The 13,661-nt window shown below is 48.7% G+C and overlaps 1 protein-coding gene across 14 annotated transcripts in view; it reads left to right on the top strand.

Annotated features, from left to right (window-relative positions):
- The window catches only part of jar (Myosin heavy chain 95F jaguar), a 371,085-nt gene that overhangs the window by 188,968 nt on the left and 168,456 nt on the right, over positions 1–13,661 (top strand). The window contains exon 22 of one of the 14 annotated variants that reach the window (XM_069332241.1): positions 8,391–8,454. The exons of the other annotated variants lie outside the window; for them this stretch is intronic. Within the exon in view, the coding sequence (XP_069188342.1) occupies positions 8,391–8,439 (49 nt within the window). The 3' untranslated portion in view covers positions 8,440–8,454. Of the gene's footprint in view, positions 1–8,390; positions 8,455–13,661 lie in introns of those variants that run through there. 14 annotated transcript variants of the gene reach the window in all.

Genomic DNA, 13,661 nt, shown 5'->3' with positions numbered 1-13,661 from the left:
GGACGTTCCAGTGCCTGGGCTTCCCATAGGGATACATCCCAATACAGGCTTTTGGTGCAGCTTTTGTGCCGGTGCCTCCTCTGGAGCCTTCTTCGTCTGGTTGGCGCGGTGCTCACTCTGCTCGCAATTCAGCTTATTGCTTTTCTTCTATTTTTGTTATTTTTATTTACATTTTTTTCTATCAGAGGTGGTGCTGGTCCCTTCGCAGGTCGCCTTATTAGCAGGGGTCTGGGGAAGCAGGCTGGCTCTGTTTGCCCCCTCTTGGTCCCATGATTCGTGGGCAGTTCAGATCGTGCCCTCTGGCCTGTTGTGGTGTTGGGGAGCTCCTCCTCCTCCTCTAGGAGGTTCGGAGCTGGCAGGGGAGGCTTGTTTCCCTTTGCTCCGTCAGGTCATCTTGTCCAGTCTTGCAACGGGACTGTGCAGGTCTTTGGTTCATTCTGATTTTGTCCTGTCTGTACCACTGGCTTCTTGATGACTATGTCCCCAGATCTGGCTTCTTCTGGGGCCGGGTTGTTGGGTAGTGTCTCTGGCCCTTTGGGATGTGTGTTAGCGTGTCCCGCTTCATCCAGGGTATAGGGCCTGGTTCAGTTTCGTGGTGGGGCAGTGTGCTTCTCGTCTTCATTGCCTTTCCTTTGACTGGCTTCTGGCATCTTGTGTTTCCATGTCTTAACCCAGTTCGTGGTGGCCCATCTACGTTTGCTAGGTATTCAGGTGTTTGCCCACCTTGACAGCTGGTTGGTGTGGGCTACCAGCCAGTCTGCTTGTTTGCTCACCGGAAGGGTGGTTCTTTTCCGGTTTGCTGGGTTCGGGTTCCTGGTGAACTGGAGGAAGTCTCGTCTGGTTTGTTAGTGGTTCAGACCTGGCTGGGCCTTGTGTGGAGACTCTTGGATCACTTCCATTTCTCTCCCTCTAGAGGCGTTGCTGCAGCTGTGGTCGCACCTTTAGCTGTTTATGAGGGGTTCCATTCGGCGGTTGCTTGAGCAGTACTGCGGGTAGTCTGAACTTTGCTGTGCTGGTTCCCCCACCGGGTCAGGTCTGGCTATGGCGTCTCTTCTGGTTCCTTCGGGGATGTCCCTTCTGCCTCTCGTGATCGTTGGGTTCGACCAACAGGGGTCTTGCGTCGGTTGCTGCGTCGCCAGATTCCTCTTCAGGTTTATCGGGTTTCAGTGCCTTGGCATCTACCCGAGCCCTCACTCGATGTGTTCACGGATGTCTTATCTGTTGGCTGGGGTTTTGTAACCGGTGCTCACTGGACCAGCCAGGGGCTATGGGCTCTGGCCTTCCGTTAAGCTCACAGCACAGTGCAGGAGTTCACTGTGGGTGGCTGTCACTTCGGTGGATTTGGGTCGCTCTGGGTTCCACAATCCGGCTCCATTCATCCTGCTCTCTGGTAGTTTGTTGTCTGAACCGCAGCGGGTTCTCTTCGGTCCTTGGTTCTTTGGGGCTGGTCGCTTCGAGTGACTCATCTACTGGATTCTCAGGGTTTGGCTCTCCGTGCGGTTCATATATGAGGTGTGTCCAATGTCCTGGTGGATGACCTGTCTCAGTTCATTCCTGTCTATGGAATGGTCGGGCACTGCCAATTCTTTCAGTTGGCTCTGCCTGATGTCATTAGAACAGGGCGCTCTTGCCTGTCACAGTTGCTGGACCACTATGTCATGGCATTAGATGCCATGGAAGACAAACAAAACGCTGATGTAATTTACACAGATTTCACAAAAGTCTTCGACAAGTGTGACCATGGTGTTTTTGCACATTAAATGCATTCAAATGGAATTACTGGAAAAATAGGCAGAGGGATCTACAATTTCCTGACTAACAGAACCCAGTGTGTAATAATCAACAAAATAAAATCCAGTCCATCAACCGTGAAGAGCTCAGTCCCCCAGGGTACTGTTCTTGCTCGAGTTCTTTTTCTCATCCTCTTATCAGACATGGACAAGGACACAATCTATAGTACTGTATCATCCTTTGCAGATGACACTAGGAGTTTTATGAGAGTAGACAACATAGAGGACATGGCAAACCTCCAATCAGATGTAAATCAGGTCTTTCTATGGACTACAGAAAAAATATTGTGTTTAACGAAGATAAGTTCCAGCTCATGCGCTATGGAAAAAATAAAAATATAAAAATGGAAGCCACGTACAAAACTCGGTCAAATCATAACATAGAACGAAAAGGCAATGTGAAGGATTTGGGTGTACTTATGTCAGAAGACTTTACCTTTAAAGAACACAATAAAGTAGCCTTCACAACTGCAGGAAAAATGACAGGTTGGATAACAAGAACCTTTCACACTAGAGATGCTATACTGATGATACTTTTCAAGATGCTAGTGCTCTCTAGAGTGGAATACTGCTGCACAATGACAGCCCCTTTCAAAGCTGGAGAAATTGCTGACCTGGAGAGCATGCAGAGATCCTTTACTGCTAGAATCCACTCAGTAAAATATCAAAACTATTGGGACCGACTAAAGAGCCTATACTGTATCTGTATTCTCTTGAGTGCAGGTGGGAGAGATACAAAATAATTTACACGTGGAAAATAGTAGAGGGGCTGGTCCCAAACCTGCACTCAGAAATAACATCACATGAGACCAGAAGGCATGGCAGGATGTGCAGAATACCCACGTTGAAGAGCAGGGGTGCAATAGGTACTCTGAGAGAGAACTCTATCAACATCAGAGGCCTGAGACTGTTCAATACGCTTCCACTACACATAAGGGGCATAACTGGCCGACCCCTCACAGTGTTCAAGAGAGAATGCGATAAGCACCTCTGAAGGTTACCTAATCAACCAGGCTGTGATTCAGACGTCAGGCTGCGAGCAGCCACGTCCAACAACCTGGATGACCAGTCCAGCAGTGATGCGGCCTGGTCGGGGGGGACATAAGGCCCCGAAAACACCTTGAGGTAACCTCATGGTATGTCTCCAGTCTCGGCGTCTCCCAACATATGTTGTGCCATTCCCCAACTGCGGAGCTGTCACGGTGGAAGCCTTTTGGCAGGACTGGTTGAGGTGGGGTTATCTGTACCTCGTCCCTCTGGTCCAGCTGTTGTTTCGGGTCATTGCTCGTTGCAGACTTACCAGGGAAGAGTCGTCCTGGTGGCCCCTTGGTGGCTGGCCCAGCCTTTGTTTCAGGCGCTGCTTGCTCGACGTTTGACCCCTGGGCATTTTCCGTGGCTCTGCCTTTTTCAGTGTATCGGACCAGTCCGTTACATAGTTGGTTCGATCGACTCCTCTGCTCTTCGTGTCTGGCCTTTTTGACGCGGGTTTATCACCATTTGTATGGTAATAAGGTAGCTTCATTGATGGTGTCCCACCTGCGAGCTTTGTCTTAGCGATAATACAGTATGAAGTTTCCTGGCGATTTTTTCACAAGTTTCTGTATCTTCGTAGGTTTTTTTTCTATTTCTGGTTGGGTTATCTTCTCCTTTTTTCTTGGCTTTTTCAGGACCGTCATTTGATACAGAATACTGTCGCCTCGTGTCGTGTGGAGCCATTCCAGCTTTCGTTCGGGGTGGATGTCTCTTCCACCCCGTTCCATAATCTTTCTCGTGCTTTGTTTCACCGCTATCCTGCTCATGCATTGCTTGAGCCATCCTAGTCCTTGGACTGGGTGCTTTTTTTCTCTCTTCCTCTCAGTTTTTGGTAGCCCCTTCGGTTTTTCCAAGGCTTTTCTGGCAACAAATGAGATGGCGGCTTTCCGGGGGACCCTTGGGCCATTGATGCTTGCTTGGTCAGGCCGGGGGTGCATCATGTATTGTGTCTGTTTGCAACTCTTCGCCGTTATTTGCACGCCTCGGCTCCAGTGGTCAGGGATGTGCTTTGGGCTAAATCTGATTTCCCCTCATTCCCTGTTCCAGGGCTCGGGTCTTCCAGGTCATCCGCAGGGTTATTAAGTCTAGCCAGCTTGCAGTCTATCCTCGTGTCCTTGACGTTTGTACGTTTGCTGCTTTGGTTGTCATCTTCAGCAACATGTCTTGGGCTGACATTTGGGTGTGGGGATTTTGTAGGTCGAATAGGGTCCTGGCTGCCTGTTATTTGGTCAACTTTCCTGGTCCTGCTCGTTCGAGTGTGGCTGTCGGTCACAGGTTGAAGGCCAGTTGTCTCAACTTTGAGTTGAGGAGTACGTGGTAGCCGCCTCCTGGGTAGGTCCCTCTTTTACTTATCATGTGTTATGTAGCTCTGGGAAGCCATTGGGGCTCCCGATAGAAAACCAGAGTTGAATATAAGGAAGTGCCATTTTCTGGATGAGCCCCAGAGGCTTCCTGTCACCCTCCCCTCCCTTCCGTCGGCGGTTTCGTTTTGCTTTTGATGATCAGCCTCCGAACTGGAAGAGTGAGTAGCCGGCATGGGGGGTCTGGGGCTCTCCCCACCTGTGGAGGGGAGGGCTGTGCGGACTTGGCACGGTGGCGGTGTATGACGCTGCCGCAGTGTATAATATTGTACGTTAGGTCATGAAGTCCTCTGATGTGATGAAATGCCATTTTCTGGCTGAGCCCCTGGTGCTTACCTGGGATAAATGGGGCCTGTAGTTAGGCCCCATTTAGGTTCTGCAGTTCAGTTTTGGTCATTGTACTTGGATAGATATACATGGATGGATGAATGGATATAAATTCACTAGAATGTGTCCAGCATAGGGTGACAAAGTTAATCCCCCAAATTAAAACCTGTCATATGAAAAAAGATTGACAAAGCTTAAATTACATCTAGAAAGGCAAAGAATTATGAGTGACATGACAGAGGTGTATGAGTGGATGAATGGGCATATCAAAGGGAATATTAATAGGGTATTAACCCTTAAACTGCGCATGGCGTATATATACCCCATGAGTAACATGTCCCATGGTGTGCATGGTCTATATATACGCCATAGGGTGCCAGGCACGATTCAAATGGCCCGCGGCTACACAGGGTTCACATTAGCTTCCTCATGGCTCTTGTAAACAGACACAATTTAAAAAAAAATCATGGACAATATTCTCCGGTGTGAGAGCCACAGTACTGTTGGAGCAACCAAGGCTGGCACATGCAGCATGAGCGAACAGCATTGCTGTTCAGCTTTTGACCTCAGCATCGCCGAAAAATGTCAAAATAAATATATAACTGCTATTATTTAGCGATGACAGTATTACAGATGACCCCTGACTGATAAAAATGACCAGGATTGTGATAATAGCAGGACTGTTGTGATAATTAGAGCTGTTGGAGGAGTGATGCTGAGGGACATAGGGAGATAGCATCGTTTACTGACTTTGTGGCCACCTGTTATTATCTGCATTCACCATACCAGCTCAGTGGTTCTGTATGGTGAACACAAATGTAGATACTTATATATAATGTGTGTATTAGTGTAATAACAGCAAAAGGATTATGTTGGGAGGAGCCATTTAGGTGACAGAGGTGGCATTGTTGCATGACTTGTCTAGCTGTGTAGATGGTGGCCACTATGCTCTTTGGGCACCCTACAAGATTAGGTGTACAGTTACTGTGCATACAGCATGTAGATACTTATATATAATGTGCATATATAGTGTAATAACACTGCAAACAGTATTGTTGGGGGAGAAATTTAATAGTGTGACCTTGAATGTGTGAGGGAGGCAGCCGCCAGCTGACTGTGTGTAGCGACGTCTCTTAGTGCCTGAACTAACTATATTAGCTTAGTTGTACAGTTGTGTTGAACAAAACATGTAGATACTTATATATAACGTCTGTATGTAGTGAATAAAATAAAAAAAACAGGATGGTGGGAGGAGAAAGTGGGCGAGTGAGGCGTTGTTGAGGGAGTGGCAACGAGTGGCTGGCTGTGTGTGACGGTCACTCCTCGTTGCTTTTCGACTCACAATACCAACTTAGTGGTTCGTTATGGTGAACAAAGCATGCAGATACTTATATATAAACTGTGTATAGAGTGTAATAACAGCAAAACTATATGTTTATTGTTTTATGAACATAATAATTGAATCACTAATATGCACACTATACTTTTGAGTATAGCGATGATTCACCCCTTTATTATATAAATATATCACAATACACACTATTGAATAATATTACTGCAAAAAAAAATAAGAAAAAATCAGAGACATTGAAATAATTAGGTAATAATATCTTTGTGGCAACTCCCACATGTCAGCTCGGGTGACGCTGACCGGCTCTGACGACCACTCTGTCAATGCCCAGATTTTGCCAGACTTCCTCGGCCTATTGTGGCCAAAATATGTCGCCTTCAAATTTTTTTGTATTATTTTTCCTGTGCTTAGGGAACACGAATTAACATTTTTAGAAGACGAATTAATATTTTAGAATTTGTTTTTTCTTGCGCACAGGGGTGTAAATCTCCTCAGAACCCCTTAGCAGCTTAAGGGTTAAAAGTATCAACACAAGACAGAACATGAAACAATGGGTATAAATTGGATAAGTTTAGACTTATAACCTGGGTAACAGGAAAGACCTGGGTAAATACCTATTCGGTAACAGGGTTGTTGATTTTAGCAATTAATTATCGTTGAGGTAGGGTCCCTTGATGGTTTCAAACGTGGGTTGGACATGTATATGAGTGGGATTGAGTGGTTATAATTAGGAGCTGCCTCTTATGGGCCAATAGACCTTCTGCAGTTACTTTTATTCTTATGTTTGCTTGCTTCCTTGAGAGTTGGAGTTCTGTCTTCCTGTTCGGTCTTCAGTTGTAATTTTTTTTACCAAGTTGGCCTTGTTTTGGTATGCCTATCTTCCTGGGTGCCTAACCTCACTCGATGCCAGACAAGGAATAACCCAACCACAGGGGGGTCCAATGGTCATTGCTCCCTTGCCTCTCTGAGGGGGGCCCGGTTCTGGCTCGTGGTCCCCTGTAGACTGAACTCCATTGACTAATGCCTAATGTCCTAGACTAATATATCGCATATCAGTCTGATAGCTCCAGAGAGCCTCCTGGGCTCACCCAGAAAATGACTTTTCATTACATTCAACACTGTTTTTTGGGGGGGCTTATGGTGTGCCTTTGTTGCTGTATACCCAGATCCTGTGGAATTTTCCCTATTGTCAGGGGGGCCTAATATGGTTTCTTGTGTGGCTTGGATCATGATGGTTCTTTCCTCTTTATGCCCTGTTGTGCTTCAAATGGGTTATGAGAGTCCCGGTGGTATAGTCAGGTTCATTTTCATCTCGCCATTGAGAATTCCGGGTTCGAATCCTGGGTGGGATGGAAGTGGTTGGGTGAGTTTCCTTCCACCTCATACCCTTGTCTATTTAGCAGTAAATAGATACCCAGGAGTTATTTAGCTTGTTGTGGTGTTGCATCCTGGGCAGGGGTCAGTAATTCGACCCTGAGAGAGAGGGGGGGGGACCCTGATATAAGCCTAACATGTACTCTATGTATAACCTGGCTTCCTTTCCCTAACACAATGAATTATAATTATAAATCCCATGGGTCTGTGCTCCATGGCCCCACTTGTGTTTCCTACCCTTCCCACTTTGGGCCATGGGTCCCCTGCATGTTTTCTTAGTCTTCATGTACTATTAGCCTTGCAATCTCAGGTTTCAGGTATCTGGTTTTCCTGGTGCCCAGGCTGTTTATTTTGTGCACAGTTAGGTCTCTGTTTCTCATTTTAATGCCTCATTTCTTCAGGTAGGCATTCTGTTTACTTTCTGGTAAGCTTGTCAGCGTGCCTTCAATGATAGTCCTTGGCCACAGGAGGAGGCTCTTCCTAGATTTTTAGCTGGTTGACCATCTCTTGGTGGCCTTGGCTGATTATGGTTTATGGCTTTAGTAAGTCTCCACTATCTTCTTTCATTTGGGAGCTTTCCCTTCTAAGAGGGGTCTCTGTAGTGAGTTGCTTCAAGAAGCATTATAAAACACACTCTCCTGACTGGATGTTTTGGAAGTCCTGACTTCCAAAGTTGTCCGATTAGTAATACATATTTGAATGTCCTGGGTTTCAAGTGAGAGTGACTCGCCCTGTGACGTGGTAGTGATCGACCATCTAGTGGCAGTCGAAGTAGTGACTAGTTAGCCAACCAATCGTTTTGCATAGAAATAACTTTAATTCCTTGTGTTCCCATTTATTTCTCAGCATGGGTGTGGATTTTTATTTTCTTCTGCTCTCTGGTGTCATGGTGAGAAGCCGTTTTGGTAGTGGATTGAACTTTATCTTCTCTCTCTCCCTTCCCGTGCAAGATGGTAAAGCTAGGTGACAACACCATTTGAAAAGTTCCCTGTCACTTGGGGCCAAGGATGCCTTAGCCTACCAGGTCAATGAAAGCATAATGGGAATGTTGCGGTCTAGGTGATCCTAGGCCATGATATATAGAGCAACCGTGAAGCCACTCAGAAAAGTGCATTCATATTACTCAACATCTTATTTTATGTCTTCGCCTTAAAGGAGGCATATAACTTCTAGGTATGTACATCTTTGCATTGCATACAGATAACTATTGTGTTCAAGGTACAGACGACATTATACCCAACACATGTCATCTCATTACAGTATTGTTAATCTTTCATCTTCATAATTCTGTAATAGCATTTCTTACTACTGTACTGTAATTAAATTTAAGATAAGTACTAATTTTTCTTGACACCGTTGGGCAGACGCACTGTTCTTAACATGGTATTTATTCAGTTTTTATTGGTATGACTCCTTTGGTATCATGGACTCACATTTTTTTGGGCTTGTTTTCTGGGTGGAGCCCCTACGGCTTCCCGGAGCTATCCATGGCTGATATGGATACCCTAACTATTTTGCATCAGTCGATGTGGGTGGAGTTCTAGGCCTATCAGGGACCACAAGCCAGAACCTGGCCCCCCCCTCACAGAGGCACGAGGAGCAATGGCCCATAGAAATGCACATGTGATTTGGAGCATTCTATATCTGCCATCGACCGGGACAGGCACCCAGAAAAAGGAAAAACGAACAAACAAGCACACGAGCCGTGCCGCATGTCTGCACAGCTCCCCCCTCCCCGGGAAGGGGGGGCCCCAGACCCTCGCACCGGCAATCCTCACTCCAGTTCCTCGGCTGATGGGATCGTGCATAGTAATGTGGCTCCAGCTCCAGTCTTCTCTCAGTGCACTGTACTTGTTTTCAGTGCTGCTCTTACGGTGGTCGCGTGAGCTGCGAGGAATATTCTCAGGTACTCGGGCTACATGTGCTTAGGGGTCACCTTCCCAGAGTGCCCTGTAAGTACTGCCCTTGGGGCTTGGGGTTCCCTTCCACAAATCACACTGGGTCTACCTCTGTTGGCCTTTCACTGTTTGGCGTTTGGCTGCCCCGAGTGTGTTGGGGGGGGGGGGGTTCCACCCTTGTTTGCCTTGGGATAAGTGGTACAGTAGTTATTTCAATGGTGGGGTGCGGGGTACTACGTAGCTAGTTTTTTCACCTTTAACAGCGGCCGGCTCTGTTCTCTTCGGGTACGTTGTCCTCTTGCGAGGTTTTTCTTTCTTTTTGTTTTTGCCTGATGGGGAGGGGGTCTGCCTCGTGTTCTCCCTCCCCTCTTATGTTAGGGCCATTTGTGTGGTGGCACCCCCTGCTTTGCCCTCGTGAGTGGACACGTCCCGTGAGTTCAGCTTTTAGTAGTTTGCTTGTAGTTTGGGGCGCTGGTTAGCAGTACCCTGCCTAGGATAACCCTTAGCAGACCCAGTCTAGGGGCCCCTGGGAAACCCCGCGGGGGCACTTGGGTCCACTGACTGTGACCCCTGCATCCCCTCTCGCGTTCTGCAAGTTTGAGGATTGTTCTGTCCCCTTGTCTCAGGGTGACGCTCATTGTTTTTGCCTCCGTCATGCTGCCTGTTTGGTTGGTGGCACATTTGACCCCAAGTCTTGCAAGCTTTGTTTGCTTGTTTGTTGCTCCATTCACCCAATTTGTTGATGACATTCTTCGGGTGCAGGCAGCTCGTGCGTTGCAACACGCTAGTTTGGTTGCTTCCCCGGATGCCCGGGGCTGCCCCGTTTTGCTTCTCAGGACCCGGACATGGGGTGTTGGTCACGACGGCCTTGATTCCGTCCGTGCCCCTTGTTCTTCCCCTGTTGTGGTTTGTTCGGTCCCCCCCCCCCCCCCCCCATCCCCTGCTTCCAGCTCCTAGGCGTCTGAGGGTTTCAAGATTTGAGACTCGGGCAGTTTCAAGGGTTGCCCCTTCCGGGGTTGTGTCAGGCCTTCGAGTCTGTTCCTCCAGCTTTAGCTTCGGGGTCTGACCAGTGGGCCTGCTCTCTTCCTGCTTTTTTGGTCGCCCCGGCTTTTTCTTGAGACTGGGGCTTTGGAGGATGACTTGCCCCGGGGCCTAACATGGGGTTTCCCGGGGTTGGGAAGGGGCTGACTTGGGGGCCTTGGGCCCCGTTGGACCCCGCCTGGGTTTTCCGACCTTCCGAGCGGGGCTTACTGTTACAAAGAGTGGGATTTTTCCTTCCCCCTCCCCTCTCTGCGTATGAGTTGCCTTTGGGCGTCTACCCCTCCCAGGGTTCCTTCTGTGTCTCATCAGGTCCAGCATGACATTTGGTCACGGATGCTATTGGGTGCATTATTGGAACGTCTGTCCCCTTCCGGTGGGGCTTCCCTCCAGTCCTTTCGGGGATTAGTTTTACTCTTCCGTCATTTTTGACTTTTTCGATGCTGTTTCTGATTTTAATAGTTGCCGCTTTCCATCATTTGTCTCGCCATTCCTAATTATGGTTCTATATTCCTTGTTGGCACCCTCCCCGGGGCTCGAGTGGTGCAGCCCGGTCCTCATGTGTCTCGCGCATGCGCCGTGGGTGATTGTTTTGTTCTGGTCATGTGTCGTTCAGGGCATGTTGTTGTTGTTGTTGTTGTTGTTTGAGATTCGCTGCTTTTAGCAAAAAGTTCAAAGTAGCACGGGCTATGGTGAGCCCGTAGTAGACTTACCTGGCACAGGAGTGGGGCTGTAACTTAATGCCTTAGGTAGTAGTGCTAGTTCGAAGCTGAACAAAAAATGAGCCCGTCTGTGTTCAGCGCACTTTTTCCCGGGTTATATACTGCTCTCACTCATCTTATCTCTCCAGTCCTCACCCCCTGGTTCTTGGGGTTGTTCTAGGTTCTATGTGGGGGGACACATGTAGTTACTTCTCTGCTTGTGTGTGTGGGGTGGCTAGGAGTGGCACCACCTCCGCCTCTCCACCTCTCCACTGCACCTGATCTGCACACGCATCTTTGGACATGCTCGACTAGCAATGCTTCCAGACCACGACGTGGCTATGCTGTGTCATGACCCGATAATGCCTCTGCTCTCTAGGTGAGATTTTGCGGTCTGTTGACTTTGTCGACCAGGACTCTGGACTCTTACTCATTGCCCTTCGTTCAGTGCCTGGCTGTACCCTTGTGTGTGTTCCAAACCATAATGATGTCTGACCCAAGTAGCAGTTGGGTTGGTCCATGTGTTGCGTTTCTGCGGTGGTCACCCAGGTTTGACATCGGCGAGTGCTGGTTTTCATGTTCGACATTTTCCTATTGAATTGATGTCCACGTGGCACAGTAGTCCAACACTGGTCTAGCCTGGCCTAGCCTGGCCTAGCCTGACCTGATCTGGCCTGATCTGACCTGATCTGACCTGATCTGACCTGGCCTGACCTGACCTGACCTGACCTGACATGACATGACATTTCCTAGCTTTGATTTTTGGTTTACTGAGTTATCGAGGTGCTTTCCACAATATTCTTGGGGCGTTCCCTGATTTTACCTCGGGCGACCGTTGTGGGGGCACAGTGCGTGGGTTGTCTCGGTTGACATTCTGGTCTGTTTTGACATGGGGTTCGCCTGTATGTACGTTCCATATACACATGCGTATGCCTTATATATGTACGGCATGTATACCCCTCCCTTTCTCCTTTGGGTTGGTGGCCATGTTTCTTGTTCTTGGGGTCTAGGTTTTGGTGCTCATGTGGGGTTTGCTTCTCTCATTAGCACTTGAGTCGGGCGAGTGTCTTGTCTTTTCCTTGCTACTAGTCTGTGTATATGGTTCATGTACCTTCTGTTGCCGATTGCTTATGCTCTTGTTCCTTGCTTCTGGTGCTTGGACTGTCTTTCGGGTTTCGTTGCATTTTACGTCTTCCTACCTCTCTCCTACACATTGTTGTATATCTTGGTTGGTGCATATTGGCTATTCTCATGCTCATGCTAGGTTGGGATGTGTTCTTGTTCAGTTTCCTGTTGTAGTACAGGCCCGGTGTTCCGGTGTAGCCTTGAGTTCTTCCTCTTCTCCTTGTCTGTCACTACCAGCTTCTGTGTTACAGTGTCTGCTGGTGTATATATATAGCTCTCCGATCACCCACTCCTGCCCCTACAGTTCCTTTTCATTTCGCTTGGCTTTCGCTTGGCTTTTGGCCCTGGCTACGGCTTTTCTTTGTTCCTTCCGGACAGTATGTATTTGTTTTATAGCAGTACATGTCTTTCGTAGTTCTCCTTCCTTCCTCAGCGACACATGCTTCGCTCTACCTGCTGGGGCTGGTGGTGCCGCTCCTATGGGTTGCAGTGTCACTGTTTTTCGCTTCGTGTCTCGGGTTCCGACTCGTGATGCTCGGTTTCTTGTTGGCCTTTTAGGCCTTGGTCTTGGCTTTTAGGCTTTTCGCTGCCCTTTTTGCACTTGCCTGTTTGCGGATTTTGCGGTTGGCAGTTTCTGCAAGCAACAGCTTCTTTTCGTCTGTTGTCAGGCTTATTGTTCTTCAAGGGTCCAGGGAGGGGGGGGTGCCTCCCGGACGGGTCGTGTCTGCTTAGCCAGGTTGGTTCTTTCTCGGCTCACTGGGTTTGGGTTCCTGGTTCCCTGGCAGTCGTTTCTTTTGGTTCTTTGACAGCCTTGGTTCAGGCGAGGCTTGCTTGGAGTTCGCACCCAGGAGTTTTCCCATGGCTCCGCCTCTTTTACATGGTCGGTCCGGTCCGTGGCGGAGCTGGTTCGATCTTCTTTTCAAGTCTTCTGGTCTGGTACTTTTGACTTGAGTCTCTCACCATCTGTTTGGTGAGCAGGTGGCTTTTTGAATGTGTCCCACCTGCATGCTTCGTCTCGGCGGCAGTATGGGGTTTTTTGATGGTCTTTCTTTTTCTTTTTGTCTCTTCGTAGGTGTACTGCGCACTTTGTTGTCGTGGTCTTGTCCTTTTCTCGTGGTGGTTTAGGGCCGTCTTCTAGCCACATACCATCGCCCTGTCTCGTGCGGCACTGGCAGAGCCGCTTCGGATTGCTCCGGTTTTGTTGTTCCATTTGTACCGTTCATAGGGTTATCTTGGGCATTGTTCCCCTCCGCCCTGCTCATGCTCCTCCTGAGCCGTCCTGCTCTGGGGCAGGGTGCTTTTTTCTCTATTCCCTTGGTTTGTTGTGGCCCCTTCGGTTCCGGAGGGATCCCTGGAGCTGTTGCTGCTTGGTTGGTTGGCCGGGTGCTTCTTCTTGTGTCCTATTGCAGCTCTCTGCCATTCTTTGTGCGCCACGGCCTCTGGCCGGGCTGCGCTTTGGGTTGTTCCGGTTTCCCTTCCCTGTTCTCGGTTCGGGTCTCTCCGGTCGTCCACTGGGTCCTTCTGTCTAGCCGGCCTGCGGTCTCTCCCCGTGCCCTTGGCATTCGTAGGGTTGCTGCACTTGCTGCCATCTTTGGTGGCAAGTCTTGGGCTGACATTCGGGCACAGGGTTGTTTTGGCAGTCGCGCTGGGTCCTGGCAGTTGCG

The sequence above is a fragment of the Procambarus clarkii genome, chromosome 27, assembly GCF_040958095.1.
Source record: "Procambarus clarkii isolate CNS0578487 chromosome 27, FALCON_Pclarkii_2.0, whole genome shotgun sequence".
NCBI classification, from domain to species: Eukaryota; Metazoa; Arthropoda; class Malacostraca; order Decapoda; family Cambaridae; genus Procambarus; species Procambarus clarkii.
Note: the sequence above shows the minus strand (reverse complement) of the source record. Positions and strands in the feature narration are given on the sequence as shown.